This window comes from Loxodonta africana, chromosome 4, assembly GCF_030014295.1.
Source record: "Loxodonta africana isolate mLoxAfr1 chromosome 4, mLoxAfr1.hap2, whole genome shotgun sequence".
In the NCBI taxonomy this organism is placed as follows: Eukaryota; Metazoa; Chordata; class Mammalia; order Proboscidea; family Elephantidae; genus Loxodonta; species Loxodonta africana.
In genome coordinates, this window is record NC_087345.1 from 86,435,331 (window position 1) to 86,462,862 (window position 27,532).

At 37.1% G+C, this 27,532-nt stretch overlaps 1 protein-coding gene across 1 annotated transcript; it reads right to left on the minus strand.

The window, feature by feature from the left end:
• Window positions 1-2,626: 2,626 nt before the first annotated feature.
• LOC100653524 (olfactory receptor 6C74) lies at window positions 2,627-3,941 on the minus strand. Its single transcript, XM_003405073.4, has one exon. The coding sequence runs from the start codon at window positions 3,713-3,715 to the stop codon at window positions 2,777-2,779; it is 939 nt and encodes a 312-aa protein (XP_003405121.1). The 5' UTR covers window positions 3,716-3,941; the 3' UTR covers window positions 2,627-2,776.
• Between the last annotated feature and the right edge of the window lie 23,591 nt (window positions 3,942-27,532).

The following is a 27,532-nucleotide window of genomic DNA, read 5'->3' on the forward strand; positions in this document are numbered from 1 at the left end:
AAAAGAACATTGACATACCTTAAGTCTAGCTTTTCTTAACACTGAACATATACTAATGGAACAAAAACTTAGTTATTTTGTTACTTTTCAGTTTCAGAGAGGAAGGAACATCAGGGCTGGAAAGAATAAGAGCAAAAAATGGGACTTTAAGAAAAAATAAAATCCCTAGCACATAGATAAATAGGCTTCTGTTCATATTTAAAGGAATAAGCTTAGTAAATAAGGAAAAGAAAAGTTGATGTTATTGTTATTGTGAGGTATGGTCCAGTCAGTTCCAACTCATAGGGATTGAAAATCACAGGTTCATATAATGCATTCTCATCACTGGCATTCACACAAGTAAACACTCACACACAAATTCATAATTTATTTCAAATTAAGGAAAATAACTTCCACTAATCACTTTCCATCATTGTTTAGGGCTAAGGTTTCTTTACTTCTGCATTTTAATTATTTACTTTTGTGCACTCTAGGAATGGGGGGGATAAAAAGGCCTATGCATTTTATTTAGCTAAATCTAGTAAATAGATTTCCGAGTTTCACATAGATTTCCGAGTTTCACGTTACCTATAATTACTTTTGATGGGAGAACTCACAGTCTTTGATCTATGTGAAAGGATTTGTGAATTTACCTACATGTTGGATTTAATAAGAGATAAATAGGCTTCTGTTCATATTTAAAGGAATAAGCTTAGTAAATAAGGAAAAGTTGTTGTTATTGTGAGGTACGGTCCAGTCAGTTCCAACTCATAGCGACCCTATGTACAACAGAACAAAACACTGCTGTGTCCTGCGCCATCCACACAATCATTGTTATACTTGAGGCCACTGTTGTAGCCATTGTGTCAATCCATCTCATTGAAGGTCTTCCTCTTTTTCACTGACCTTCTACTTTAGCAAGCATGATGTCCTTCTCCAGAAACTGGTCACTCCTGATAAAATGTCCAAAGTATGTGAGACAAAGTCTCACCATCATTGCTTCTAATGACCATTCTGGCTGTACTTCTTCCAAGACAGAAAAAATTTGTGAAGATAAAAATTTGTGAGCAGAAAAAAATTTAGAAAGTTAAAATAAATATTTTCATAATTTCATTTGGCAACAACTTGAGACTTAAGCAAAAGTATTCATAAGAAAATCAGAAAAAAAATGCAATAAATTCTAGCATGTGCCACATGTGAAATATTTTGAGACTACTTTTCTGGAATGTGGTTATTACATAGAAGTAGAAAGTATTGTGCATAGATACTTAAGTTCCTGATACCTTTCAGAAGCTGATTGCAAAACACAGGCTAGTTATTTTATGCAACAGGAAAAGTTGAAGAATATTTCTTTGATGTACCAACTTTTACTGTCAAATAAAATATCCTTTAAAGTATGGCAGTTTTATAAAAACCACTTACATACACGTGGCCCCTATTTAAAATGTATATTTGAGTCTTCTCTGCTTCTTCTCAATACCCTCACTAATATTTATCTAGATATATAGGTTTAAAGTTTCTCCCTAATGCTTATAAAATTCCTATTCAATTGCTTACGAATCTAGTGGTATAACAGTGTTATATACGCTTGGAAACACATCAGGATTAAAATTTATGTTAAATTTAATAAGTCAAAGGAAATGATAATCCTACCAATCAGAAATTATCTACAAAGTCATCAGTTATCTGGTTTGGAAACTAAGTGGTAGACATATTCACTGTGGAAATTTACATTAGTCTTCATGGGAAAGTTTTTTCTTTTGGTCACACTGAGACATCATACAATTTAAAGGAAAAGGTGCAAAACACCCTGCTTTGGACATGATCAGCCATTGAATCTAATTGTAATTCTCAACTCTCTTGGTTGGAAAAAGAGGTACTCTATTCAATCCCGTAACTTTATCTACCCCACTCTTTACAATGTTCTATATATTGTCCTACTTCCTTTTGCATACCAGGTGACACAGAGGTGTGCAATACAGAGATTATTTACCTGATTTTGGTAATAATTCTTGAGAGACTCATGGAAATTTACGGTCCATTTTTTGTCATTATTAAGATTTTAGTCATCTGCAAGTTATTTAAGCTCATTATGCCTTACGTATTTAATGCATAAATGAACACAACAATACCTGTCTTAAAGAATTTTGGAATGGAACCTAAAATATTTTACAGAACTTGGCACATTGCAAGCACTCAATAAAAGGAAATGGCAATCTTTATCTGGTAACAGCAACGAGAGTAAAGATTTAACTTCTCTAAAGTTCCTTTAATCTCTTTCTGACCACATATTGTATCTACAAGCCTGATAGAAAATTTCTAGCTATAAAACTGTGTAATTCCAACAGATACCAATAAATTGATTTATTACAAGATGCTATTAAACATTGAGTAAGAAATGAAATTTCAAAACCTGGCTCTACCAGTAATAAGCTGAAGAGATGAACAAGTCCAGGTAACAAGTCAAAACTGACTTGAGGGCAACAGGTTTGGTTTTACATAAGACATCTTCTAATTGAATCTCTGAATACCTTTGAATACTTTGAGAGGAGATTGAATGAAGGCACCAAATAAAGAGATAGGTGGCTTTGCATAAATATAAGAAATACATATGCGCTCTTGGAATTAGGGGAAAATGGGGGTCGAGGTTAGGGTTTGAAGATTAGGCAGACCACAGTGAAAATTATAAATTAAGAAAGATACCTAACATTATTTTTAATACAGACATTGAAGAGTCTTTGACACACTGCATCCTTCTTGTTGCTTTACACATAATCTTATTAATCATTAAAGTTATTCACTTTATTGAGAAAACTTCAATCTTCTTAGCCATGTGTTTAAAAGCATCTTTTACTTGTTTGTTTCTCAGCGTATAAATGAAGGGATTTAACATGGGTGCAACAGAAGTACTGAGCAGAGCTATTCCTTTATTTAAAGACACCCTTTCCTTTGCAGAGGGTTTCACATACATAAAAATGCAGCTGCCGTAAGAAATAGAGACAACAACCATGTGAGAAGAACAAGTCGAAAAGGCCTTCTTCCTCTGTTGTGAAGATGGTATTTTCAAAATAGTCCTGATGATGTTTGTGTAGGAGAGAACCACTAACACCAGTGTAACCAGGAGTGTCAAAATGGCTGAAAGAAGTGTCATTAATTCTATTATATATGTGTCTGTGCAAGACAGCTGTAATATAGGAGAAACATCACAGAAGAAATGATCTACAGTGTTGGCTGCACAGAAATCAAGCTGAAGACCCATAAGAAGAGGTGGGAAAATTATTAGGAAACCAGCCAGCCATGAAGCAAAGATCAGCAGATTGCAGATTCTGCTGCTCATGATAGTCATGTAATGCAGAGGTTTGCAGATCGCCACATAGCGGTCATAGGACATTGCAGCCAGGAGGAAAAATTCTGTTGCCCCCAAAAGAATAGTAAAAAACAGCTGTGCTGCACAATTGCTGTAAGAAATGGTCTTATCCCCTGTGACCATGCTAAGAAGAAATTTGGGAATGCAGACAGTTGTAAAGGATATTTCTAAAAATGAGAAGTTTCGGAGAAAGAAGTACATGGGTGTCTTGAGATGAGAATCGAGTAAGGTGAGGGTGATGATGGTTAGGTTCCCAGTGATACTGAACATATAGACGAAAAAGAGAAGAAGAAAAATGACTACCTGTAATTGTGGATCATCTGTCAGTCCAAGAAGAATAAAGGTTGTCACAGTTGTGTGGTTTCTCATAGCTGACTGCTATTTCAAAACAGAAATAAAAAGAGTAAGAAAAATTCAGAACTAAAACATAGAAAGCTGCATAAGTTACCTGTTTTATTTTTAGTATTTCCCATACACACGTTGGTACCCATATGCAACCTCCCCCAATATTCTGCTACTCAACAGTAGCAGCCTAAAAAAATCTGCCCACAAAATATTTACTCAAAATTTAACTAAGCAAATACAACACAATGAGTCCATTTCCCTGTCTATTTTTATAAATCCAGGCATTCCAAGGGGAAAAAAAAAATATTGCATTGATAAAGTCATATGTAATATTTTGGGGGGGGTTGGAAGTTATTGCTTTAAAAAATTGAAACAAAATAACAACATCAAGAAACACTATTCTATCTTCTGTGTTTTCAATGGTTATTTCTAATCTATTTGTATTAAATTATTTTACTCTGGTCATGACTCTGCTTTGCTAAATAAATGTCTTTGTGCTTATTATTCTTTCTGATAGATTTTGTTCTTCTGTAAATCGGGTGTCAGCTGAGGATTCTCTGCCCCTTGAAATTTGCATAAAGTTGAGTTAAGCATATATACAGTGGGAAATCGATACTCTCACCAAATTTCTGAAAATTCTTCAGGAATTACACTGTCTTGTCCACTTGTCAAGATTATTCTGCTTCTTAACTCCATTACAATGTTTGCCAGGTGATGGTAAAATTAAAATATGTTTTCAACCAATGTTACAGCCCCGGAGGCCTCGGTTGCTGTCATGGCAATTTAAAGAAAGAAGAAATTTCTCTAAGATATTTCAACTGGCTTTCATGCAAAATATTTAAGTTACATTAAATTAAATATTTGACCATTTAGTAAATTTTCCCAAGTTGAAGGCAAACCCATCTTTTCAGTGTCATATTCCACAATGTTTAAAATCAGCAGGTATACTTGAGGCATATACCATTATAATTATCAGACAGAAGTGACAAACTCAAAATATAAAATGCATTTCTGATATATGCTGGATTCTGTGAAGGATATATATCCAAAGCTTGACACTCACAAAGTCACAGGCTCAAAATCTCTTATTAGAAAGCACAATTGATTTTTTCTGTATAATTTTCAATATAATCAGTTTACTGTTTGCTCTGTAAAAAAAAAAAAAAAAATAGCTCCATGTGGCACTATTTCAATGGTTTACAAAAGAATCAATTTCTTCTTAAAGTTTAATTCAATAAAGTTAACATTATTAAAATAAAAACACAAAATTTCCCAAATCTTTGTCTTTAGTAGCAATTTAATTCCCAACCGCTTGCTTTTGATGTGAGTCCCAGAACAGAGGCAATTTCAGAATGTTACATTTCCAACAGATTTTGTATGCTGCTTTAAGCCATACTTTTATCTTGTACTCTCATTCGGAAATATATTAGAACCAGCAACAGGACATGTAAGTGGAAAAAATACCTCATCTTACCTAGTTGAATTTCTTCTTTTGAATTAAAAAAAATAATAATATAAGGCAATATTCTCTAAATTGTTGTATTATAATTGGAGCGTATTTTTCTGCTTACATACAAATGAACTGTTTTACTTTTTTAAAAGTTTGGAAATTAAGAGAAAAGATTTCAGGCCCGTTGTTTGCTTTGAGAGGTTTCTGACCTATATGAAAAGCACAATAGTTTGCTTTTTAGTGTCTAAGATTTTGGGACCTCTAATCCTTTTTGTACACTGTGCTCACTTGTCTCAAGGGAATTCGCTGACTTAAAAATTAAAAAAGAAGAAGAAAACATTTCCTGGGAGGACCATCATACAAGGATAATAAAAGCATATGAGAAAGTATTAAGTGACAAAATCTCCACAACCCTTAAACTCAAATTAAAAAAAAAAAAAAAAAGACCAAAACTTCTCTTTGAAGAGGCCTTGTGTTGTGAGCCTTCAAGAGGTTTTAAGGAAACATAAGTAAGTGGATATTTCTATGACAAACATACACTGAGAAGGTGAAAAGTAAAATGCAACAATCTGTCGTGTGGAAACATTTAAGGGGGTTATAAATAAATTTTTTTTTTTATTGAATATTTGAACTCATGTTGACCAAGTAAATGGCTCATATTTTATCTATGTAGGTTAAGCCTCTGCGGGACATCTTGTTGAGTGTCAGACTTAGAATTTCAATCTTTAGGATCTAGAAAGATCTGCCATCACTGACAAAGAATATATTAAATGTGGTGACATTACTAGTTAAGAATCAGAGACATCTGGAGTGAAATGAAGTAAGGCCATCATTGTGTTTTTCATGTTAGACATATGAGAGTCAAGTACATTTGCACCCATATTCTAAAGCTGGATATAGAATCTATAAGAAAAATGTATTGATTCTACATAAAAATTATAATTTAATTTACCTTTCTACATATGCACTGCTGCATAGGTAAACTAAGAGTAGGTGCTATAAAAGATAATCTTTAAAATAACTGTGGCAAATACATTTTTTTAAATATTTTAATAACATATGCAATACTTAAGTAGTCCTGGTGGTGCAGTGGTTAATTGCTTGCGTCTAACCAAAAGGTAGGCAGTTTGAACCTACCAGAGACTCTGTGGAAGAAAAGCAATCTACTCCCATAAAGATTACAGCCTAAGAAACCCTATGGGGCAGTTCTACTCTGTCTTATGTGGTCACTAGGAGTCAGAAAGGGCTTGACAGCACAGAACAACAAAGGCGTACAATACATACGGAAAACACAATTGATATAAGTACACGGCTGAGCCAATTTTCACGAACTAACACACTCATGCAAGCCACACTTAGATGAAGAAACAGAAAGTTACCATTACCACAGAATCCCCCCTTGTGTCCACTTTTGATCATTATTCCTTCAAGACTAACTACTATCCTTACTTCCAGGATTGGTTGGTTTTGCCACTTTTAACACAATGGAAAGTGATGTCATTACAATTTAAAGTCAAATGTACAGCACAGACAAAGGGTGTTTTTGGAGGGTGTGGTCGCTTTATTCCATGTAATCATCCAGAGATTCAACATACATCAACAGTCAGCTGGCAGATGAAGGAAGACAGAAAGTGGAGAATCCCTTTAGAGGTATTTATGGCAGGGCCTGGAAGTGGCTTTCATAACTTTTATCGGAGCTCAGTTATATAGACACATACAAGAGTTCGGGGCAGCTAACCAAAATGTTGGCAGTTTGAATCCACCAGCCACTCCTTGGAAACCCTATGGGGCTGTCCTACTGTGTCCTAGTGGGTCTCTATGAGTCAGAATCGACTCAACAGCAATGGGTTTAAATGCAAGGAAAACTAAAATACCTACTCCAGGTAGGTGTCGGGGGAGAGGGAAAGTTTTGTGGATAGACAACTAGTCTTCTGCTACAAGTGCCTGCTACAACTACTATCATTTTCATCAACCTACCATTAACTTCCACCTGGATTATTAGATTCTAAATAATCTTTTGCTTCCTTCCCTCACCGACTCCATTTTCTATAGAGAAGCTAAACTTGTGTGCTCTAAAATTTAATTCAGATTATGCCACTTCTTTGCTAACATGGTGTCATTAAACCTGTTTTAAATGTAGGTTTGTAGTGACAAGCAAAGTAAAATGGTATAGCTCTGACTACCTCTCTAAACTTCAGATCGTTCCACTATCTTATTCATTATGTTATTCATTATAGCACTGACCTTCTTTCCTTTCCTCAATAAATTTTCCACTTCTGTTTCTACCTCCTCCAGTTTCACCTTACCCCTAAATTGCAAGTCTCAGTTTAAATATCACCTCCCCCAAAAGGTCCTGTTGAGGAGGAGACATATGTGAGGAGAACCCTCCTTCTTTACAGTCTTTAGCTCAGCCTTTTATTATTTTTAACACAATTTTTTGTCATTTATTTTCACCTGTGTCTCATGGTTCTCCTACAAAATTTTAAGCTATATCAGCATAGAGACTCTACCTATTGTATTAGTCATACCTATATCCTTAAGATTTATAATATCCCTGACACTAAACAGGAATAAATATGTGCTTAAATATTTTTTGTTTTAAATATAAAAAAGTTAAATTATTTGTTTATAAGAAAAATTTATATTTATTTTGAAATTCTGAGCAAGGATGATGTACAAAAAAAGGCAATGTCACTAAGCAAGAGGAAGTCTGGGCAGTTAAAATGGAGGAAAACTGGAGTGATGAGTTAATTTTTGAATATTCATTTCAGGACATCATTTTATAAAAGTCATTTGATGTAGCTCTCTCCAAATTTCAAGTGAAACAATCAACACTGAAAAATAATAAACTTATTAAATTCCAGAAGCATATGAATGTAACTTCAAGATGAAATATTTAAGATTGAGAAAAATACATCCAAATTTTATGTTTCAAAGCAGGACCACATTTCAAATGAATAAAATCATCTTCAATTCCTCTTTACTTTCTTTATCTTAGAAAAATTAAATACATACTACCCAGAAAACTGCTAACTCTGATTCTAAGAAGTTATGTATACATAAAGTGACTTAATTACTTGCACTGTTCCTTCTCCTCAAGATATTATTTCTATAAATTTACTATTTTATTTTCTTGAAAGTATATGTATACAGTCTCAAGACATAAAATGTAAGATGTTATAAAAAAAAATTAGAACTCTGTTGTTGGAAAATAGTAACTTCTTTCTAGCCCTCACCCTCCATAATTCCTATCCTCCAGATACTACCACTATTAGTGTTTGTTTGTTTTCTGTTAGTTACATTATTATTTCTTAAATGATATTTTCAAGTTTAGGTTAATGATTGTCACTAGTATGAAAAAGAGTATTTAATTTTCTTATATCCACTACCCCCACATACACATATTTCCTTTTCTTCTTTTTGTTTTTTTATCATGATTTTTTATTGTGGTGCAAATATACATAAAAATATACCAAGTCAACAATTTATGTATTATCACAATTTTTATTATTATAATTATTGGTTAGATTTTTATTCTCATTTACATTATTTTGACAATGTAAGTATTTTTTCCAACCAAGCCACACCTTGGCCTATATTATCTGCCTTTATTTAACAAGGTTTTATTTCCATTGCGCTTAATTTTCTTATTAAAGTAATTGCTTTGTTATGTAAATAATTCTCAGCAATTCCTCCACAGACTAGCCAGCAGAAGTGTAGATATCCCCTCTATAGTTTCAAATATTAGGCAAATTCTTGCCTTCGATTTTTTTTTTTTTAGCACCCTGCGTCCTGGAACCTGTTTCCCTCCCTGACACATTGAAGCTGATGGATCTCTAGGCCTGACACACACGGTTGCATTGAGACGTCAGTTTCCTATATTCAGGGGGATTAGTTCTACTTTTCTCCAGTTTCAAAGTGTGGATACAGGTTTTGAAAAGTATTGAAGCTTCCTTATTTTAGAGTGCCTTCGTTTATGAAAATTATCACAAAATTACAAATGCAAAATATATAGAACAAAATTAGGAAGAAAATTGAACTTTATTCAGTTTGAGGACAGTCATAAATCACAAAGTTAAATAAGCTGATAAAAATATTAAAATCCAGAAAATAGCATTTGTATTCACCAACTGCCTTACATAAATAATATCTTTTGTTGTTTTTACAGTAGGCCTCGGAAGCTAATACAACCACCATTTGAGTAGAAATTAATGCTCTGGCTAGTTAGCTAAAGAAAATTTGCCCGGTGTCATGGGCATGTTGCATTGAATTGTGTTCCCGAAATATGGTGTCAAGTTGGCTAGGCTAGGATTCCTAGCATTGTGTGCTTGTCTTCCATTTTGTGATCTGATGTGGTTTTCCTATGTGTTGTAAATCCTAACCTCTATGATGTTAATGAGGCAAGATTAGAGGCAGTTATGTGAATGAGGTGGGACACAATCTACAGGATTAGGTTGTAGGTTGAGTTAATCTCTTTTGAGATACAAAAGAGAGAAGAGAGCAGAAAGGTCAGGGATCTCATATCACCAAGAAAGAAGAGCCCGGAGCAGAGCATGTCCTTTGGACTCAGGGTCCCTGAGCTGAGAATCTCCTAGACCAGGGGAAGATTGATGACAAGGACCTTCCCCTAGAGCCAACAGAGAACTAAAAAGCCTTCTACTGGCACACTGAATTCGGACTTCTAGCCTCCTAAACTGTGAGAGAATAAATTTCTGTTTGTTAAAACCATCAACCTGTGGTATTTCTGCTACAGCAGCACTAGATAACTGAGACAGGATGCCTGCAACGTATGTCTTAACTTGGGATGTAACTGTGGTCTTCATAGAATAACTCATTTTTTTTTTTAGTACTCTGTTAATTTCCTTGGCATTTAATTTTCTACTTATTTGGAATATGGAGATATGAACCAAAAGAGTTAGCTAAAAATTGTAAATGGCCAGCTCTAGCGGCAGGAAAGGAGGCATAAAATCAAGGTATGGCTGGTTTTCATTAAAAAAAAGAAAAAGTTTTACATTTTTATTATTAGCATGGGTAATTTGCAAAAAGAAACAAAAATCATAGATAAAACACGAAAATAAAAACAACAATAGCAATGCCTATCCCAAATTTCATGTACCTTCAAATTTACTTTCCCTTAGCTGGGCAGTAGATCATTAGGCCTTTTTGGCGAAGTGCTTTTGAGTGAGTTCAAACCACCTTTTGGTTAGTAGCTGAGCACTTTATTGTTTGCAACACCCAGGCACCTATGATTCATATATAGATTCCCAAAGAGTCCTCTGAAATATGCTTCCTTGAAGTCTTTAATTCCTGCATTTAGTTTAGACCATCTGCTTACTTCTAGAATTTCTCCACTGTCAATTTTTTTCTGCTTTCTTTCCTAACAATTTTATTACTATCTGACCACATTTCCTTCTTTACATTCAGCTGTCTCTTCTGCCACTTTTTATCTTCGTGGATTTATCATTTCTGTCCCTTTATTTTTATTTTAAGTAGCATATTGGGAGGGTAAGAAAAAAATTCTGGATTTCACCTGCCCAAGTATTTTCCTATCGATTCCCAAGAAATTCTAAGGAATGGAATAGAGAAAGATGGGTCAAAAAAGAAAATTTTTCTATCTCATGGGATATATAATGTCTTATACAATGTCTTAGCAAAAGATGGAACAGAGACTGGAAGAATTTTGACATCTGTGCAAACAGAAAATCATAATAAAGAAGCGTGTATTAAATTCCTTTGACAGTTTTTTAATTGGTTTGTCTTGCTGCTGATTTGTAAGCTTTGCTAGTGTATTGTTAAGGATTTCTGCACCTATGATCATGTGGAATATTGGTCTACAATATTTTTTTCCTGTACTATCTTTACCTGGCATTGGTATCTGATGTATTATTATTTTCATAGTCATTGGTTCGGAGTACGAGAGAACTGGTCTTTAGAGGAGTAGAAGTTTTCACTTTAGAAAAGGACACATCTAGCATGTAATCCCTAAAGCAGGAAGAAGCCTACCATGTTCAGTAAACCAAATAAAAGCCAATAGGGCTTCCTAAAGGGCAATGGACAGAGAGATAGAAACCTGTTCTTGTATTATTTACAAGCCAGAGAGTAAGAAGTTTGATGTCTTAGTGTGATTTGGAAATTCTGGAGGATTTCGAGAAGGAGATGAATACAGCCTCAGTGAATATATCTCTGTGTCTGGATAATGTATAATAGTAGAAACAGCACAAAGAACAGAGAGATAAACTAGGAGTTTGGATAGTCCAGTCTAGGGAGAAGATGGCATTTTGATTTGGGATGGTGGTAGAGGAGATGGAGAAAACTGGACACATTCAGAATTTTGGATGTAGAGATGGCAAGTATTGCTAATGGATTGGAAATGAGTGGTATGGGTTAAGGACTTAGTTTTACCCTAAGTAAGGTGGCCTTTGTCCTTGGTTCCTGAAAAATAACCCTTGGAGTAGTTTGGGTGCCTTGATCTGAGACTTCCAGACCACAGTTGATGATTTGTGTTTGCAAGGTGCACCTGGGAGGCCAATATCAGCCCCAGTGGCATGATTTAGCCTATCATGCAGGAGTAAACTGATAAAAACCCTGAACATGGAGGCTTAGAAAGCTTCCTAGTGGTGAGAACATCTGTTCTGAGTAGCACATACCTTGGGACATGGAAGCTTCACACTGGGAACCCTCCCAGAACTGGCCATATGTTTCTTCATTTGTATCCTTTTTAGTTATAATAAATATGAGGTCATAAGTATAGTATATTCTTTGTAAGTTCTATGGGCTGTTCCAGAGAATTACTGAATCCAAAGGGTTAGGAGCCAGCAGGTCAGAAAATAAGAGTGTCATGTAGACTCCTAAATTTGTGGCTGACATCTTGAAGGAGTAACGGGAAATGAGCCCTGAACTGGTACCCAGCAAGTCAAAAGGCTGGAGTGTCATGTAGACTCCCCAAATCTGCAGCCAGTGTGCAGACCTAGCTCCGGGTGGCTAGGCTCTGAGACAGTGATGTGGGATCAGCTGGCAACAGGAAAGAAAAGTGGGAAAGTGGGGACTGGATCAATCTCCACATTTTGGAAATTGGCTTCATGCTGATCCTTACCATGAAGTTGGCAACAAGGATGAGGTTCACTAGAACAACCTGACTCATGGAGACATACGGTTTTGGAAGAGAAAAAGATCAAAAGAAGTGGGATGCGAAACCTTTGAGTCACCCATGTTATCAAACTACGGCTGTGCTGCAATCAGTTACTAAAGGTAAAAGTAACCAAGGGAATTTAGAGGGGGTGGGTCTAACTCCTGGGGAATTGACTCTTTGGGTACATAAAGAAATGCAAAGTAACAAGGAAAAAGCAAAATATACAATTCATTGTTAGTTATTGGTAACAGTTAAAATGAAGGTAAGAAATGAACTAAATTTGGATTCTTGCTGGCCTGTGATACATCCACCAGTCTCAGAGATATTTCCAAGGGGAAGGTTATGCTAAAACAACAGAAAATGAAGAAGACTAGACTGCTGTCAAACTGTAAAGGCCTGGAGCACTGACCATGTGACACAAGTTAGCTTCAAGGAACATAATATAGTGGCTTCAGTCAACTGATCAGGCAACCTGAAAAATTGTCAGTAATGGTGAGGCCCACCAATAAGCTAAGAAATGGCCAAAGATCGATGTAATCTCATTGCTATGGTCCAGACAGGACAACACTCCTTTCAATATGTCTTCCTCCATTGTAAGCAGCACAACCATGTCTACTTTGGGTTCTGTATTTCTGGCAGCGAGGCTGGGCAGCCACCACTGGAACCCTCAACTTCACTGCCAAACCATCACTGAATCAAGCCCACGCATTTAGGGGGATCTCTGAATTGGAGGCCACAAAGAGTTATTGGCTTGGCTCCAGACAGTGGAGTAGAGGATAAATTTTCCCCAGAGAGACAACTGCCATTTTTCCATGCAAGGCTAAGATGTTGCTGGGGCCAGGTTGGCTGCATTCTTAAATATATTATTTCCATTGGACGAGTAAAACTTTTTGAGGAATCTTACCACCTTGTTAATAATTGAGTTTTGTTTGAACTACCCCAAAAGGGGAATAACAAGACTTACGTGGATCAGATGTTCACTTTCAGCAAATGCACAGTAAGAAACTAATTAGCTGCTTTTCAAAAGTGGTGTATCTGGAAGCCTTGTCACAGAGAACACAAGTGTAAACTGCCACAGGTCACCTCTAAGTGAAGACCGCCTCCCTTCACCAGAGGCTCCAATTAGAAAAAATTTCAGTTATATGGAAACTTGTACTCCCTTTAATACCTAATGAGTCTAGTAAGATGCTGGCTCTCCTTTTGGTGGCTGGGGGTGGGGTGCAGTGCAAAGACAGAAATTTTCCTTGATTGAGTTTTCTGAATGAACCCACCACAAAAAGCTTCACTTGGAAAGCAGACTGACGAATTTTGTTGGGATTTATAAGCTATTCCCGGGGCAGACAGAGCTATTAAGACTGCAGATTCTGATTTACCAACCAATAGGACATCAAGTATAAAGTAAAAATTTTGGACATCAGAGGGCAGAGTTACATGTGCTAAATCCTGACCGCTCACTGGTGCCAACTGTCAGGGGAGTTTCTCCAACAAGCACATTTCTCTAGTTGCAGCTTTTCCTTAATCAGAATGATCCCTCTAATGCTTTTGAAATGGGCAGATACAAGTATATATATCGTATCAATTCTTACTCTACACTCAGATGGTACATAAAAATGGTGCATTAGGTCAGCCCAAAAGACCCCACAGACAAAGTCACTTAGCTTCCCTGTGAACTCTGCTCAACTCCATTAAGTTGAATCCAGGAGACACGTCTGCACAAGATGGTGCAGTAGGATGGTGACTTAGGCACCTGTATGCAAAGGGCCATAAAACTTTGAGTCTATCCCCGCCCCAAATTCCTTAACCAAACCAAAAACCAAACCCGTTGCCAGTGAGTCGATTCCGACTCATAGCGCCCCTATAGGACAGAGTAGAGCTGCCCCATAGTTTTCAAGGAGCCCCAGATGGATTAGAACCACCGACATTTTGGTTAGCAGCTGTAACACTTAACCACTACACCACCAGGGCTTCCCAAATTCCTTAGCATAACCAAAATTTTTCTTTAAACAGCTGAGGTAGAGGTAGAGGGGAAAGGAAGAATGAGGGAATATGGAGGGAGAGAGCAGCTCTGTGCCAAGTAAGCAAGATATAGTTACTCTTTTTTTTTAAATAAACTTATTTATTTTAGAATGGTATTATTTTTACAGAAAAAAAAGTGAAGATAATACAAATACACTGTCATGGATTGAATTGTGTCCCCCCAAAATATCTGTCAACTTGGCTATGTCATGATTCCTTTGTATGATTGTTTACGATTTTATCATCTGATGTAATTTCCCTATGATGTAATAAGATGGATTAGTGGCAGTTATATTGATGAGATCTATAAGATTAGATAATGTCTTAAGCCAATCTCTTTTGAGGTATAAAAGAGAGAAGTGAGCGGAGAGACAGGAGGACCTCATACCACCAAGAAAGCAGTTACAGGAGCAGAGCGCATCCTTTGGATCTGAGGTTCCTGTGCTGAGATGCTCCCAGACCAAGGGAAGGCTGATACTACAAGGACCTTCCTTCAGAGTGGACAGAGAAAGTCTTCTCTGGGAGCTGGTGCCCTGAATTCGGACTTCTAGCCTACTAGACTGTGAGAGAATAAACTTCTCTTGGTTAAAGCCATCCACTTGTGGTATTTCTGTTATAGCAGCACTAGATGACTAAGACACACACACACATACAGTACATATAGTACTTATATATAAGTATACATATAGCTAAAAATATAGGTAGTCCCCGACTTACAGCATAGTTCAGTTATGATGAACTGCACTTACGACCACCTTTTTTTTTTTTTGTACATCTTATCGTTAGTAATGTACTACATACAATGTTGCAGCATGTAAAAGGACCATACAGATAACCATCGCTAATTTTCTGACTAGAAACACCATCCCCATTCCCAGGGATAATCCAGATGATCCACAATCTTCCACAAGTGGAGTTGTTACAGCAACCAACAAAATGCCAAGGTCGTTCATTTTTATGGAACTGTGATTTTTTTATGTATGTATGTATTAAAATATATCTGTAAGTTTATTTTAATGCCTCCAACTCTCAAAGACAAATAGAGATCATATTTATAGAGATATTTATAATAAAATCAATAATAATGAAAACTAAAAAAAAAGGTATTTCACTTATGTCTGAACTGACTTACAACAGAGTCGTCAGAACGGAACCCTGTTATAAGTTGGGGCTTACCTGTATATCATATATATGTCCTACATTCGGCTTCTTCTATTTTTAACATCTTATATTAGTATGGTACCTTCATCACAACAAATTAACTGGACATATTAGCAGCTAAAATCCATAGTTTATTGAAATTTCTTTAGTTTTTACCTAATGTCCTTTTTCTGCTCCAAGAGCCCATCTGGATATCACACTACATTTAATTGTCGTGTCTCCTTAGGCTCCTCTATACAATGACGGTTTCAAAATTTTTCCTTGGTTTTCATGGCCTTGCAGTTTGGAGGAGTGCTGGGCAGGTATTTGTGGACTATCCAACTAATGGGTTTGGCTGATATTTTTCTCATAATTAGTTCGGGGTTATGGGTTGTTGGGAAGAACACCACAGGAGTAAAGTGCCAATTTCATGATATCATATCAAAGGTACATGCTATGAATGTAACTTATCACTGTTAATATTAAACTTTATAACCTAACCAAGGTAGTATTTACCAGATTTCTGTAAAATTACCCTTTTGTCTCATATTGAATACTTTACATTTTCGGAAGGAAGAGTGTTTACAGCTCAGATTTAAGGGAAAGGAAAAACACTTTTTGAGGGAGGTGTATCTTCATAAATTATTTAGAATTCTTTTGCACTGGAGATTTCTATTTTCTTTCCAATTTATTTATTTATTCAATAATTTATTTGTATCTGTATGAACTCAGGGATATTTATTTCACACTTTGTGGTTTAATTAAATTTTACTTATTTTGTTGCTCTTATTGTTCTGGCTTTGGAGGGAGCTTCTTCATTTGGTAACTGTGTTCTTTTCACATATGCTCATTATTTTTTTTTCTTCTTTTCTTTTCTTTTAGCTTGTCTTTACTTTCTGGCACCACAAAATATACCAGACTAACATTCTATATTCTCTGCCTCAGCCCTAGAATCAACTATTTCTCCAAAGAACCCAGGTTCCTTTTTATTAGAGAATGGTATGAAAAACCAGTATCTGGGCACTGAGTATGCTGGATATCTTTGCTTTAGGCCTTCACATCTGATAATGCAAGGAAATATATGTTTTTACACTAACACGTTTGTCAGTTTGTCATACTTGCGTGTTGCTGTGATACTGGAAACTCTGCCACCAGCATTTCAAATACTAGCAGGGTCACCCTTGGTAGGCAGGTTTCAGCAGAGCTTCCAGACTAAGATAGGCAACTAGGAAGAAGAGCCTGGCTGTCTAATTCTGAAAAAAAAAAAAAAATTGGCCGGTGAAAACCTTAAGATTAGCAATGGACAGTTTTCAGCAGAGCTTCCAGACTAAGACAGGCTAGGAACAAGGACCTGGCAGCCTACTTCTGAAAAAATTGACTGGTGAAAATCCTATGAATAGGAGAAAAACATTATCTGATATACTGCCAGAAGATGAGGCTCTTGGATTGCAAGGCACTCAAAATACCACTGGGGAAGAACTGCCTCCTCAAGGTAGAGTCAACCTTAATGACGTGGATGGAGTCAGGCTTTCAGAACCTTCATTTGCTGAAGTGGCGTGATTCAAAATGAGAAGACACAGCTGCAAACATCCATTAAAAATCAGAACATGGAATGTACGAAGTATGAATCTAGGAAAATTGGAAGTCATCAAAAATGAAACGGAACGCATAAACGTTGACATCCTAGGCATTAGTGGACTGAAATGGACTAGTATTGGCCATTTTGCATCAGGAAAACATATGATCTACTATGCTGGGAATGACATATTGAAGGTGAATGACAGCATTAATCATCAAAAGAACATTTGAAGATCTATCATGAAGTACAACTCTGTCAGTGACAGGATAATATATATATGCCTACAAGAAAGGTCAGTTAATACAACCACTATTCAAATTTATGCACCAGCCATAAACGCCAAAGATGAAGAAACTGAAGATTTTTACCAGCTTCTGCAGTCTGAAATTGACCATACAAGCGGTCAAGATGCATTGATAATTTGTGGCGATTGGAATACAAAAGTTAGAAACAAAGAAGAAGGATTAGCTGTTGGAATTGTGGCCTGGATGATAGAAATGATGCCTGAGATTGCATGACACAATTTTGCAAGACCAATGACTTCTTTATTGCAAATACCTTTTTTCAACAAATAAACTGCGGCTACACACATTTTTTTTTTTATACACATGGACCTAGTTAGAAGGAATACGCAGGAATCAAATAGACTGCATTTGTAAAAAGAGAAGATAGAAAAGCTCAATATCATTGTCAAAATAAGGCCAGGAGCCAACTGTGGAACAGACCATCAAATGCTCATATGCAAGTTCAAGTTGAAAAAAATTAGAATAAGTCCATGATAGCCAAAGGATCTTGAGTACATCCTACCTGGATATATAGACTATATTAAAAATAGACTTGATGCATTGAACACAAATGACTGAAGACCAGAAGAGTTGTAGAATGACATCAAGGACATCATACATGAAGAAAGCAAGAGGTCATTAAAAAGATAGGAAAGAAAGAAAAGACCAAAATAGATATCAGAAGAGACTTGAAAGTTGCTTTTGAATATAGCATAGCTAAAGCAAATGAAAGAAATGATGAAATAAAAGAGCTGAACAGAAAATTTCAAAAGGTTGCTTGAGAAGACAAAGTATAATAAAATATGCAAAGGCCTGGATTTAGAAAACCAAAAGAGAAGAACACACTCAACATTTCTCAACCTGGAAGTACTGAAAAAAAAAATTCAAGCCTCGAATTGCAATATTAAAGCCTTCTACAGTGAAAATATTAAATGGCACAGGAAATATCAAAAGAGGTTGGAAGGAGTACACAGAGTCATTGTACCAAAAAGAATTGGTCAATGTTCACGCATTTCAGGAGGTAGCATATGATCAAGACCCAATGGTACTGAAGGAAGAAGCTCAAGCTTCACTGAAGGCGTGGGTGAAAAACAAGTCTCCAGGAGTTGATGGGATACCAGTTAAGATGTTTTAACAAACAGATACAGAGCAGGAAGCAGTCACTTGTCTATGCCAAGAAATTTGGATGACAACCTGCCCAATTGACTAGAACAGATCCATATCTGTACCTATCCAAAGAAAAGTGATCCAACAAAATGCAGGAATTGTTGAATATCATTAATATCATACATAAGTAAAATTTTGCTGCAGATTATTCAAAAATGGTTGCAGCAGTACAACAACAGAGATTGCCAGAAATTCAAGCTGGAGTCAGAAGAGGACATATCATTGCTGATGGCAGTTGGATCCTGGCTGAAAGCAGAAAATACCAGAAAGATGTTTACTTGTTTTTTACTGACTATGCAGAGGCATTCAACTGTGTGGATCATGACAAATTATGAGTAATACTGCAAAGAATGGGAATTCCAGAACACTTAATTGTGCTCATGAGGAACCTGTACAGAGATCAGGAGGCAGTTGTTCGAACAGAACAGGGGGATACTGCATGGTTTAAAGTCAAGAAGGGTGTACATCAGGGTTGTGTCCTTTCACCATACTTATCCAATCTGTATGCTGAGCAAATCTGTCTTGGAAGAAGTACAGCCAGAATGCTCATTAGAAGCAAGGATGGTGAGACTTCAGCTCACATACTTTGGACATTTTATCAGAAAGGATCAGTCCCTGGAGAAGAACATTATGCTAGGTAAGGTAAAGGATCAGGGAAAAGAGGAAGACCTTCAAGGAGATGGATTGACATAGTTGCTGCAACAATGAGCTCAAGCATCACAATGATTGTAAGGATGACACAGGACAGTGCAGTGTTTGTTCTGTTGCACATAGGGTCACTATGAGTCAGAACTGACTCAATGGCACCTAACAACAATATACTAACATGCGTGTACACACAACTGTAAACATTTCTAAGTGTCCTGGTGTGATGCAAAAAGTTAATACCCTTGGCTGCTGTCTTAGTTATCTAGTGCTGCTATAACAGAAATACCATAAGTGGATGGCTTTAACAAACAGACATTTATTCTCTCACAATCTAAGAGGCTAGAAGTCCAAATTTAGGGTACCAGCTCAAGGGGAAGGCTGTCTCTTTCTGTTGGCTCTGGGAGAAGATCCTTGTCATCAATCTTTCCCTAGACAAGGAGCTTCTCAGCTCAGAGACCCTGGTCCAAAGAACATGCTATGCTCCCGGTGCTTCTTTCTTGGTGGTATGAGGTCCGTCTGTCTCTCTGCTGGCTTGTCTCATTTATATCTCAAAAGAAATTGGCTTAAAACACAACCTAATCTTGTAGATTGAGTTCTGACTCATTAAAATAACTGCTGTTAATCCCACCTCATTAACATCACAGCGGTTGGATTTACAACACACAGGAAAATTACATCAGATAACAAAATGTTGGACAAACACACAATACCGGAAATCTTGGACTAGCCAAATTGACACACATTTTTAGGGGACACAATTCAATCCATAAAAGCTATTAACTGAAATGTTGGAGGCTTGATGTTACCCAGAGGCACTAAAATCAGTCACTGAAAATCCTATGGAACACAGTTTTACTCTGATAACATGGGGTTGTAATGACTCTGTGGCCACCGGTGACTATAAATATTTCCATATGTATACATCTTATACTTCTGGAGCTAAACATTAGTTCATACCATGCCTCCAAGTCTAATGGTTACCAAATTAATCATTCTAGCCTTCTCCTCTTGCTTATCTGAAACCCCCCATTCCAACAGTGAGAAGCTGCCTTCCACCGTTCACCATCCACTTCCTTAATTGTTCAATTCCAGTATATGTTTGCAGTGGGAGACAATTTTATCTACTAGAGTACGCTTATGTACAGTTCCTTTTGCCCTTAATCTTATAGACTCCACTTATTTACAAGCTTACTTAATCAGCACATTTTCCCCATCCCCATGATTGAGTTTGTTTCATACATTTGCAATACAGTTAAATACCTCCACATTCCATTCTGACATCCTATATATTTTTTAATTTGCATGCATTAGATTCTCACTGTATGTCTTAAAGTTCTATCGGTTTTGACAACTGCATAGTCATGTAGAATGGTTTCATCACCCTAAATAAAATCACTTATTCAACCCTCTCCCCTGAACCTCTGAAAACCACTGATCTATTAACCATCTCTATAAGTTTGCTTTTTCCAGAAGGTGATATAAATGCAAACACACAGTGTAAATTCTTTTGATGCTACCTTCTTTCACTTAGAAATATATATTTAAAATTCATCTATGTTTTTGCATGACTTGATAGCTTTTTTTTTTTTAATTGATGAATACTATTGCATTGTATGGATATACCACAGTTTCTTTCTCTATTCACTTACTGAAGGAATCTTATTTACTTCCAGTTTTGGGAGATTATGAATAAAGCTGCTACCAACAATCACTTGTAGATTTTTCTGCAGACCTAAATTTTTTAAATAGTTGAATAAATATCTAGGAGTGTGATCCCAGAATCATATGGAAAGATTATGTTTAATGTTGTATGAAACTACTATCTTCAAAAGTTATTGTATCATTTTGAGTTTCCACTAGGAATGAATGAGAGCTCTATTGATCCACATATTCACCATCAACTGGCATAGTCAGTTTTTTGTTTTCTTATATTTTTAGCAAAACAAACAAATATATAGTGGTATCTCCTCACTTTAGTTAGTAATTACCTAATGAAAAATGGGTGTCATTTCATATGTTAATTGGTCAGTTGTATATCTTCTTTGATAAGGTGTCTATTCAGCTCTTTTGCTCATGTTTTGAGTTGTTTGTTTTCTTATCCCTGAGTTTTAAGAGTTTTTGTATACGTGAATACAAATCCTTTACCAGAAATATGTTTCTTCCAGTCCGAGGCTTGTCTTTCATTCTCTCAAAGTATACTTCACAGAGCATAAGTTTTTTTTGTTTGTTTGTTTTTCTCTCTCTCTGATCCCTTCTCCCTTCCTAGCTGCAGTGTTCCCAATATATTTCCTTGAAGGCATGAACCAAACCCTGCTGAGTACTCCACCCTCCTTGGGGTTGAGACAGAAAAGCTAACAAGGACTAAAGAGGAGATTGGGTTAGGCTCTGATAATCTCTTTTAAATCAGGACTTTGTAATGAATAAGGCTTTGGGTATATTTTAGTGATTATTCTTGCTCTCCCTTGTCAGAATCACAAGGAGATGTTTTTAAAATATTTACCATGAAAATATGTTGGAGTTCCCAGGGGTAGAATCTATGAGAGTATTGGGGCACCTTAGAGACCACAGGCCTGAGGAGATTCTCACTCTCATTCTCATTCACACTCAGCCTCCAGCAATTCATCAAAATTACCATTTCAGTGTTCCTACAGTTTATGACTCCAGAGGCTTCTGTTCCAAGTAAACAGATCTTGGCTGACTCTCTGGGAGCACCAGCCTCTCCAGGTTTCAAGGTGGCAGTGTTTCCCTGCTACTGCAGTTCTCTAGTGGGTCCAGGAAAAGCCATTCATTTTCAGATTGTCCATCTTTTCTAGTCATAAGGTAGAGAGTGACAACTTCCAAGCATTTTACTTACATATCAGAGTTTAAAACTGGAAATTCCTAGAACATCTACTTTTCATTTTAAGCAGTCATAAATCTGCTTGTGGGTAACCAAACAATCTTATAATGTCTTCATTATACCCAAAGTTCTATACCAAGTTTGGAGACTCCTCGACCACTCTTTTCTTCCACCTAAAGAAGTGGGAAATACAAGCACCAATCTGGTGGATAGTTCCAATCTTTCCTCTCAGTCCTCAGTCTCATCAGCAGATAGGGCCATACACCCCTCACTCACCACTTCTTTAAAAACATCTACTGCTAGATTCTACAGAGTATTCTGTATACCCTAAAATTTTTCAAGAGCAGACCGTTGTTCTTTCCTCTTTAAGAAAGCCATATTCCTGACAGCATCCATCCTCCTCACCAAAACTGTCAAGAACTGGAAAGGATGTAAAGGTTAGCCAGCCACAGTTTCATAAAATTTGGCATAAAGCACAAGAATAAGTGTGTTGTCAACTGGACTAAATCAAAAGCTAAGAAGTTTTCTGAATACAACCAAACACTTTGAGGGACAGAGTAGCAGGGGTGGAGACCATGGTTTCAGAGGACATCTAGATCAATTGGCATAACAAAGTTTATTAAGAAAATGTTCCACATCCCATTTTGGTGAGTGGTGTCTGAGGTCTTAAATGCTAGCAAGCAGCCATCTAAGATGCATCAATTGGTCCCAACTCACCTGGAGTGAAGGAGAATGAAGAACACCAAAGACGCAAGGAAAATATGAGCCCAAGAGACAGAAAAAGCCACATAAACCCGGGACTCCATCAGCCTGAGACCAGAACTAGATAGTGCCTGGCTACCACCAATGACTGCCCTGACAGGGAACACAAAAGACAGTCCCTGATGGAGCAGGAGAAAAGTAGGGTGCAGAACTCAAATTCTAATAAAAAGATCAGACTTAATGGTCTGACTGAGACTAGAAGGACCCCAGAGGACATGGCCCCCAGACTCTCTGTTAACCTAAAACTAAAACCATTCCCGAAACCAACTCCTCAGACAAAGATTAGCCTGAACTATAAGACATAAAATGATACTGGTGAGGAGTGTGCTTCTTAGCTCAAATAGACATATAAGACTATGTGGGCAGCTTCTGCCCAGAGGTGAGATGAGAAGGCAGAAGGGGACAGGAGCTGGTAGAATGGACACGGGAAATACAGGGTGAAGAGGAGGAATGTGCTGTCACATTATAGGGAGAACAACAATGGTCATATAACAACGTGTACATAAGTTTTTGTATGAGAAACTGACTCAAATTGTAAACTTTCACTTAAAGCACAAAAATAAAAAGACTAAGTGCATTTTGATTTATTTACTAAGTGATATTCCTGAAATGGTTAATTCTATTTAAATTGCCTGAAAAAAAAAAAAAAAATATATATATATATATATATATATATATGGTGGTACAGTGGTTAAGAGCTCAGATGCTAACCAAAAAGTTGGCAGTTTGAATCCAACAGCCAATCCTTGAAAACCCTATGGGGAAGTTCTACTCTGTTGTATAGGGTCGCTCTGAATCAGAATCAACTCAGTGGACATGGGTTTGGTTTCAATTTTGCTAATATCATATAATGAAATTATAAGAATGCTTTGATTTTTTTTTTTTTGGTTTTGTTTTTGATGCTATGTGTTTTCATTAATGGAATGCATGCTGAATCAAGGAGCATTTCTGAAATTTTGTTATGAAATATGGATTTTGATACTTATTGAGTGGGACACATATGTCTCTCTGGACTTGGGGGGGTATAGGATCAGTGGGACACATTTGTTCCTATGGACTATGCACCACTGAAAATGAGGTAACCACCCAAACCTGGAATCACTGAAAGACATGCAATTTCCAATTAACACACCAAAAAGAAAACAAAATACATTGCTGTGGAGTCGATTCTGACTCATGGTGACACTATAGGACAAAGTAGAACTACTCTATAGGGCTTCCAAGGTGCTGCTGGTGGATTCAAACTGCAAACTGCTGATCTGATCTTTGGTTAGCAGCCAAGCTCTTAACCACTACGCCTCCAGGGATCCACAGAATTAACATTCAGGGACCCAGAAATACACTTACAAAGCTAATCTCAGCAAAAAAGACAAAATTTTTACACAATCACATCTCCAGGATGCACAACCTCACACAATACCCCATAAAAAAGTAATTATTGAAACACAGCCCTTTTGCGTGTTTCAAATAGTAATACAGGCCCCCTCCTGAAGGCAGCAAGTACTGTCAGTAGAAAAGCAGCTACCCAATAAACCCCAAAGGAGGAAAATGTATGTGAGTGCTATATTTCCCATGGGTCGTGAAAGCATTAAAAAAGACACACTGAAGAGTGTTTTTAACAATTTTATTTTGTTGTTGTTGTTTGTTTAGAAATAGATATATTTCAGTTTTCCGTCTTTTATGATTACATGTAGACATCAATAAATAGTATGCTTTCATGAAGATATCTCCCTAACAGCTCCAAAATAGATGGAGTTTTAACAATAAATGAGAAAATAACCCTAAAAGGAAAGATGTGGAATCAGGGCCAAGATGGTGGAGTAATCAGATGCTTCCTGTGGTCCCTCTTACAGCAAAGACCCAAAGAAACAAGTGAATCAATTATATCTGACAATCTCTGACCCCTGAACATCAAAGACAAAGTTGAGGAATCGGACAGAGTGGCAAGGGGAGGGAAAGACAGTTCAAAAGCACTGTTAATTTGCCAGACCTGACTTGGCCGGCATCCTGGAGGCTGGATCTGCTGGCATTCATGGGCTGAGACAACCAAAAGCACTTGGGATGCATTTTTCACATTGGGAGAAACCAAGCAATGGAGGGGCTGCTCAGGCTTCTGGAACCAGGGAAAAGCTAAGCTGAATTGGCAAAAGAAAAGTATAAACATCTGACCTACCGGGAGAATCAAAATAACCTTCCCTCCTCAGGAAGTGCCTCTCTCCCATTTTCCTGCCCCCTCCCCATCCTGCTGCAAGTCTCAGTCCTGTTTCAGCGATTGCTGGAAGCAAGATGGAAGCAGAACCTGTTGCTCACCTCAAGCCATTATCCTGGCTTTGGAGAAGGAACAAATTAAAAAAAGGAAAAAATAATCTGCCAGCTCCCCTAGGCCAGGAACTCAGGGTAGGCACAGCTGCTTTGCCTAGGCAGAGGCATAAGGGGTCCACAGACTTTGAATGCCTTTCACCCTGGCCTAAATCTGTGTGGGTCCATTTCAACAACATAGGCTCTCATTAGCACAGTACGACAGGGTATGTACCTGAAGTCTGTTTTCAACTGCAACAGCTAATGGGGAGTGCTAGATATGAGACATTTGATATGGCCCTGACTGTTAAGCACGTTCCTCAGCTACCCACAACATGGGCTTGAGGATTGGTGGTTCCACCCATTCCACCTAGCCACCCTCAATGGGGGTCCTAGAACAAATGGTGCCTCCCAGTACTTACAGCCAACAGCATTGGGTGCCCAAACTCCAGCTGCACAATTCACCCATCAACATGTCCTAGGGAACTAAGACACACTTCCCACCTAGACACTCAGGGGCAGCTATCAGCCCCCTGCCTTGCTCAGCAAATGACCCCCTACTGCAGTCAGATACCTGCACCTACTCCAATCACCCCTGCCAGTCGAGGACTGTAGGTAGAAGCCTGCATCACACACTCAGTGACCAACGATCTAGACACCTGAGCTGAATCCACACAAGAAAAGTAAATAAACTCCTGGGCTCACATACCTAGTAATTGCTCTAACCACACAATGATAGGAAGTGAGAGCTTCAAAGATGCCAATAATCAAACTAGATCACACAACCAGCCTCTTTGGACATATCAAAACAAAACAAAAAAGAAGCTAGGACATAGTAAGCAAACATAAAATAAGTAAATATTTATTATGGCTCAGAGACAACAGACAATATCAAATCACATGAAGAGGCAGATCATAATGGCTTCAGCAAGGGCCCAAAACAAAGAATACAAAAACTTTCCAGAGGAAGAGAAATCCTTGGAATTACTGGAGGTAGAACTCAAAAGATTAGTATACAGAGCTCTTCAAAAGATCAGGCAAAATGCAGAGCAAACCGAGGAACACACAGACAAAGCAACAGAGGAATTTAAGAAGCTTATACAAGAGCATAATGACAAATTTAACAGGCTGCAAGAATCCATATAGAGACAGCAACAGAAATCCAAAAGATTAACAATAAAATTTCAGAAATAGACAACTCGATAGAAAGTCATAGCAGTAGAACTGAGGCAGTGGAAGTCAGAATTAGTGAGACTGAAGATAAGGCACTTGATACCAACTTATCTGATGTAAAATCAGATAAAAGAATTCAAAAAAAATGAAGAAACCCTAAGGATTATGTGGGACTCTATCAAGAGGAATAATCTATGAGTGATTGGAGTACCAGAACAGGGGGGAATAACAGTACATACAGAGAGAGTTGTTGAAGTAAAATTCACCACAAAGGATAAGGAAGGACACTGTATAATAAATAAAGGGTCAATACACCAGGAGGACATAGCCATAATAAATATTTATGCACCCAGTGACAGGGCTCCAAAATTCATAAGACAAACTCTAACAGCATTGAAAAGAGAGATAGACAGCTCCACAATAATAGTAGGAGACTTCAACACACCACTTTCGGTGAAAGACAGAGCATCCAGAAAGAAGCTCAATAAAGACACTGAAGATCTAAATGCCACAATCAATAAACTTGATCTCATAGACATATACAGAAGGCTCCACCCAACAGCAGCCAAGTATAATTTATTTTCCAACACACAAGAAATATCCTCTAGAATTGACCACATATTATGCCATAAAGCAAGACTTAATCCAAACATCAAAATATTACAAAGCATCTTTTCTGACCATAAAGCCAAAAAAGTAGAAATCAATAACGGGGAAAAAAAAAAAAATCAGATACTTGGAAACTGAAGAAGACCTTGCTCAAAAACTACAGGACTGTAGAAGAAATTAAAGACAGAATAAAGGAATTCACAGAATCAAATGAGAATGAAAACACATTCTACCAGAACTTTTGGGATACAACAAAAGCAGTGCTTAGAGATCAATTTATAGCAAAAAATGCACACATCCAAAAAGAAGAAAGGGCCAAAATCAGAACAGTATCCCTGCAACTCAAAAAAAATAGCAGTAAAAGAAGCCCTCGGGCACAAGAAAAAAGGAAATCATAAAAATTAGAGCAGAATTAAATGAAATAGAGAATATAAAAACAATTGAAAGCATTAGCAAGACCAATATCTGGTCCTCTGAAAAGATCAACAAAATCAATAAACCACTGGCCAAATTAACAAAAGAAAAACAGGGGAGGAATCAAATAACCCAAATAAGAAATGAGATGGATGCTATCACAACAGACCCAGCCAAAAATTAAAAGAATGGTAACAGAATACTATGAAAAATTGTACTCCAACAAATTTGAAAACCTAGAGGAAATGGACAAATTTCTAGAAACACACTACCTACCTAAACTAACAGAAACAGAGGTAGAGCAACTAAATGAACCTGTAACCAACAAAGAGA

Excerpts from the sequence above, each read along its gene's own strand:
- LOC100653524 (XM_003405073.4), bottom strand. The coding sequence starts at position 3,715 with ATGAGAAACCACACAACTGTGACAACCTTTATTCTTCTTGGACTGACA.